General features: G+C 37.7%; 1 protein-coding gene across 1 annotated transcript in view; it reads right to left on the bottom strand.

The window, feature by feature from the left end:
* The window catches only part of kctd9a (potassium channel tetramerization domain containing 9a), a 29,614-nt gene that overhangs the window by 18,113 nt on the left and 5,501 nt on the right, over positions 1–6,000 (bottom strand). The window contains exon 9 of the mRNA XM_088335494.1: positions 5,836–5,985. Coding sequence (XP_088191620.1) covers positions 5,836–5,985 — 150 coding nt within the window. The remainder of the gene's footprint in view (positions 1–5,835; positions 5,986–6,000) is intronic.

Below are 6,000 nucleotides of genomic sequence, written 5' to 3'. Positions count from 1 at the left end.
TGCTATTGATTTGCTCTCGTTATTTGAATACCCAGCTACTTCTCCATATATTTTAAGGCTCTCCAACAGTGGTGGTATTGATAACGAAGGTTCCTTCAGCATTACCAACAGGTCGTCTGCAAACAATGATATTTTATGTTCTGTTCCTCCTTCATCCAATATCCCCCTTATTTGCTCATTTTGTCTAATTGATTCTGCGAGTGGTTCTATGCTTATTGCAAACAAGAGTGGGCTTAAGCAATCCCCTTGCCGGACTCCTCTTTTGATTTCAAAGAAATCTGAACAGTGACCATTTACTCTAAGACGAGATTTCGGATTTTTATAGATAATTTTCACCCATTCAACAAATATTGGAGGGAAGCCAAAAGCTATAAGTGATTGATGTAAGAAGCTCCATTTCACCCTATCGAAAGCTTTTTGTGCATCCAAGCTCAGTAACATCGAGGGTTGGGTCTTAGATTTTGTGCTCGTAATTATGTTTAGTATCCTCCTAATATTGTTTGCACCCTGCCTTCCCGGAATAAACCCTGTTTGATCATTTCTAATTAATTTCGCAATAAATTTCTGCATTCTTTTTGCCAGTATGCTTGTAAGAATTTTTAGATCATTACAAAGTAAACTAACTGGTCTATAGCTTTCACACAATATTGGGTCTTTTCCTTCTTTGTGCAGGACTGTTATGATGGCTTCCGACCATGATTTGGGGGGATCTCCTTTTGTTAGAGCATAGTTAAATACTTTCTGCAGTACTGGTGTTAATTCTTCCTTAAAGCTTTTGTAGAACACCCCCGGGAATCCATCCGTTCCTGGTGATTTATTTATTTTTAAGTTATTTATTGTATCTTGTATTTCCTGTTTTGTAATGGGGCGAATAATTTCTAATGTATCCCCCCCTGTTAGTGTTGGTAAATGTAGTTTTCCTAAAAAGTTTTGTGCCGTGTAGTTATCTAAGTCATTTTCTGAGTCCTTGTATAATTCTTTATAATAATCTGCAAATGCTTCTGCTATACCTTTGGGTTTTACTAAACATTGTTTAGAGATAGGATGTTTTATTTGTGATATAATTCTATCTGTTTGGGCCTTTTTAAGTTGGAAGGCTAGCAGTCGACTGGCTCTATTGCCCATTTCATAGTATCTCTGGTTCACAAAGCGCAGAGCCCCTTCTGCTTTATTTGTCAAAAGTTCATCTAATTTGCTTCTGGTTGTTTTTAATACCTGTAATCTGGATTCATTTGGTGTTTTTTTATGTTCTTCTTCTAGTTCCTTAATCTTATCCTCCAATTCCTTCTGATTCTTTAAGCGTATTCGTTTCAGCCGGGACGATATTTCTATTAATTTCCCCCTTATTACAGCTTTCCCTCCTTCCCATAATATTGTTGGAGAAACCTCATTGATGTCATTGATTTGGAAATATTCTTTTATACACCGTTTTATTTCCTGTACTACGTTTTTATCTGAGAGGAGAGATACATTCATCCTCCAATACCTAAAATGGGGTTCATTGTCTAAACTTAATTTCAAAGTAATTGGAGAATGGTCACTTATAGTAATATTCTCTATACCACACTCTACTACTGTATGCATATGTTGTCTTGAAATGTAAAAGTAATCAATTCTCGAGTAGCTGCCATGCGGGTTTGAATAGAAAGTATAGTCTTTAGTTTGGGGATTCTTCTCTCTCCATGGATCTATCAATCCCAATTCTTTAGTTATGTTATTTAACATCCTCGACGTCTTTGTATTTGTTCCATGTACTGAAGGATACTTGTCCACTTTGCAATTCTGTACAGTGTTAAAGTCACCTCCTATAAGTAACATTCCCTTCGCACAGTTGGTTATTACTTTAGCTAATACTTGAAAAAAAGTCCCCTTTTCCTCAACTGGTGCATAAACATTCATTATTGATATTTCCCAACCGGCCATTGACCCTATAATCATTATATATCGCCCCAGATTGTCCTTCACTTCTTTTTCGACTTTAAACGCCACCCCTTTTCCAAGTAAAATTGCTACTCCCCTCCTTTTACCATAGGATGCGTAGAACACCTGGTTCACCCATTCTCTTTTTAGCTTCTTATGTTCAATCTCGGTCAAATGTGTCTCTTGTAATAATGCTATTGAGCTCTGCAATGTCTTGAGTTGATCCAATATCTTTTTTCTCTTGATGGGGTGGTTTAGCCCATGTACATTATATGAAACAATATTTAGATTGCTCATGTTTTGTATTGAGTCTCACTGATTTTTGAAGCATACAGAAACACTACATTAATTACTAACACCTCCATTGACAAAACAAACCAAATTACTAACAAACATATTGACAAGCACACATAATTTCCCACCAAAAAGAAAAAAAACACACCCAAAAAACAAAAACCCATGTCTTCCAAGAGTCCAATTGGAGAGTTGTGGCTACCCTCCTGGAAATATGCACTCAGTGCGTGAACAACTTTTGTACCGTCGTCCATAGTTATAACTAACTAAATATTTTAAAGTAGCTCTATGCCAATATATGTACATACATTGTTTTAATTTAAAGATAACAATTTTACTTGGTATTTTACTTACTTCTAACTTATTGAATTTATAATAGAAAGGGCATATATGGTCCTTACTCTTTCTCCCCAAATCCGAATATGGCTTCGTTTTGCTCCATAGGAGCTTGTAAGTCACCTTCTATGATGGGGGTGTTCCCTTGTCTTCCTCTCGATTCCGGTCACTGTGGTCCAAATGTTCTTTGACAACATCTTTTGCAGTGTCTCCGTGTTGTCCTCTTCCACTTCGATCCCCATTTCTTTTAGCAATGTTGCTGCCTCCATCAGTGTAGAGAATGTTCTTATTCCTGAGTCCAAAAACATCTTCAGCTGGGCGGGATATGGTGATTGTGCCTTTACGTTCTTTTCCTTTAACTTTTTGATAACGTCCCTTACTTGTTTCCTCTTTTTTTGGATTTCTGTGGTGTAATCTTGGTTGAAGTAAACGGTCTTGCCTTCGTACGTTGTCTTCTGCTTCCATGCTTCTTTCATTACGGATTCTTTCACTATGTAGTCGGTGAAACGTACGATAATTGCCCGTGGCAGTGCTTTACCTTGAAACTTGTTCCCCAGTGAGCGGTGTGCCCTCTCAATGCGCACATCCATATGTTCGGTTGTCGGAATGTTTGATTTAATAAAGTTTGTTATGAAGCCGATTGTGTCTTTTCTCTCGGCACCCTCGGGAATCCCATGTATCCTAATGTTGTTCCGTCGTGATCTCGACTCCAAGTCCTCACACTTTGTTGCTAGTTTGGTGGTTTGTTGGAGCAAGGAGACTGTTAATTGCTCTAGTTTTGACGTTCGCTCTTCCGTGTTAGCATGTAGCTCCTCCATGCTTTCCACCCTCCGCTCCAGCAACACAGTGCGCTCCAGAAGTTCTTCGATGCTCTTTTCCAGTCTTGTCATCGTAATCTTGCTGTCCCTTGCTGCTTCAGTGTGTTCTTGCCGTAATTTACGGATTTCGTGGAGGATGGCCGAGTCACGTCCCTCGTCGACCGATGCCATTCCTTCTGCTCCCTCGATCTTTTTCTCCTTAGCGCCCTTTTCCTCGACAAGTTTCCCCTTCTTGACCATGTTTTGTTGAATAATTTGTCTTTAATATGAGTCACAATTTATACCTTTTCTGTCTTTCTCCAAGTAAGTATTACATTACTCTTTAGTGATTTTTGTCAGAGCTACTTTCCTTGCTGCCGTCTACCTCATTGCGCCACCGGAAGTCCCGTATAACCCTCAAGAGAAACATTTTTACCAAGGAATAATCAAAATTGTCGAAACAAAAATGAGCATTACTTGATTTTATTTCTATTCTCTCATAGTTTTCATTAAAAAATGCATATTTGCTATGAATTAGCATTATAAACTAAAGAAGATTCGTAGTATTTGGTAGCACTGTAGATGTGATGAGACTCATATGATTGGCTGTGTGAGATGAGTAGTGAGAGATTTGGAACGCTAAATCAGTGATAGGAGTAATGTCATAATCCAGGGGTGTCAAACTAATTTTAGCCTGAGAGCAACAAGAAAAAACCTTCATGGGGCTAGACTAGTATATTAATGGCATTTTAAAAAATGTGCCTAAGATCGAGGGCTGGGGGTGTTTTCGGAGGTTCACAATTAAATTATTATTCAGGGATTATGAAACAATTATTGAGATTTAGTTTTTCTCGAATTGTTTTCCTTCCCCAAGATTTAAGCTCTTGTAATCACAAACTGTGCATTTGTGGGAGGGGGGAATAATTTCCACTACAGCTTATTTAACTTGGGAGAAGTCATGCAGACTGGAAAATGACAAAATAGTATACAAACTCTAATTTAAATAATTGATTTAATGATTTAAAAGTTTTTCTGCTTTTTATTTTTCTATGACACTGTTAACCTGAAAACAGGAACATTGCTGTTAAATTTCATTTATGTTATAGAAAGAAGCTTTTTTTTCAACCTTTCATATTGTCTGAAACTGTGAGTTTGTGTGGCTTTTATTTTTAGTAAAAAAAAACAGTGGAATAGGTTTCCTTTATGTTCTCTGGTTGATTCATGGTAGTCAGGAAATACAAGCACTGTGGGTGTTTTGTGAGTTGTGCCAGGCTTCAGCAACATCTAGGGGACATTATTGAAACTCCAAGTCATTGTATGACGCAATGCAATTAGTTTTCCTCTTGTGCCTTTCCCAGCATTGTCTTGCAGGCAACATAAAATGATGTAGCAGGCCAGAAATGGCCCGAGGGCCATGAGTTTGACACATGTGTCATTAGATTGAAGCATAAAATAACTAATGACAATACAGTTTTTTTACTGCCTAGGGGCGTTTTGCGCTGTCATGTACTGTATGTTTACAAGTATATTTAGAAAGATTGGACATTTTAACGTATGTTTTTGTAAGGCATTTGAGAGGATGTCAACAATATGCAAATGTTGGCTATTTGTAAGGTCGCAACACCATGTAAATTGTACAGTGGTGCCCTTTTGCTACTTGGACACACAAATATATAAGCCCCTCCTCACCCCCTCCAGCTACAAATGGGATGCCAAAAAAATGAATCAGGACCTGGAATTATTGGAGTACCAACACAAGCTACATACAGGAATGGTAAAAAGAAGGCCCCTTGTTTATTAGAGTACCAAATCCCCCCTGATGGACAGGACTGCACCCATCTCTCTGATGGGCCATGTGTGCGTTGGATCGTAAACAAGCATACTTCAAAAGAACGAAGGAACTACGTCTCTCTCTTCAAAACAAGGTAATTGTGTGCAGCCACAAAAGGAAAGCATCACTGCCTATTGGTGCTGTGGGCCAAGATGTGTCTAATATGCTATCAAAATGATCAACCTATTTCTCTCCATATCTATTGTCACTTCACTTAATACACACACCACAAGTGTCTACTTTCCAAATTCCTTAATTTAACATAAAAATATGCTAGTTTCCAGGTTGTTGAAATGATTCGATTAATGGCATTGCATTTGAATATACAGTTATGGTCTTTTTTCAATCAATATGTGTGTAATTTTGACTGAATTAGTACAGTGAATTAATAAAAAGTGTAGCTCCTTCAAAGTTATGAGACTGATAGTTATTTTATAGGGTGGACATTTGGCATCCTCTCCTGGAAATATTAGGTAATTGCAATTGGTTCACTTAGAAATCAAGCTTTTTCCTTCTAAACAATAGATAATAACTCAATAAAATATTAGATTTGTTCTTTTTCTTTTTCAATCTTAATATTTTTAAATATCAATGAAAAAGATAACAAGGAAACACACAACATATTCGACAAACGACTGAAAAAGATGCTGAACTCACATCCAAGTTGGCTCCGGACAGATCAGCCCGCTCCAAGTTTGAACAGCACAGGTTGGCGTGAGTCAGATTGCATCGACTGAGATTTGCCATCTTGAAATTGATGTACCGCAAATCAAGTCGGGACAGATCTGCGCCACTGAAATTAAGTCCCTAAGAAAAGTAAGC

This window comes from Urocampus carinirostris, chromosome 5 (assembly GCF_059441175.1).
Source record: "Urocampus carinirostris isolate Australia breed hairy pipefish chromosome 5, RoL_Ucar_1.0, whole genome shotgun sequence".
NCBI lineage: Eukaryota > Metazoa > Chordata > Actinopteri > Syngnathiformes > Syngnathidae > Urocampus > Urocampus carinirostris.
Note: the sequence above shows the minus strand (reverse complement) of the source record. Positions and strands in the feature narration are given on the sequence as shown.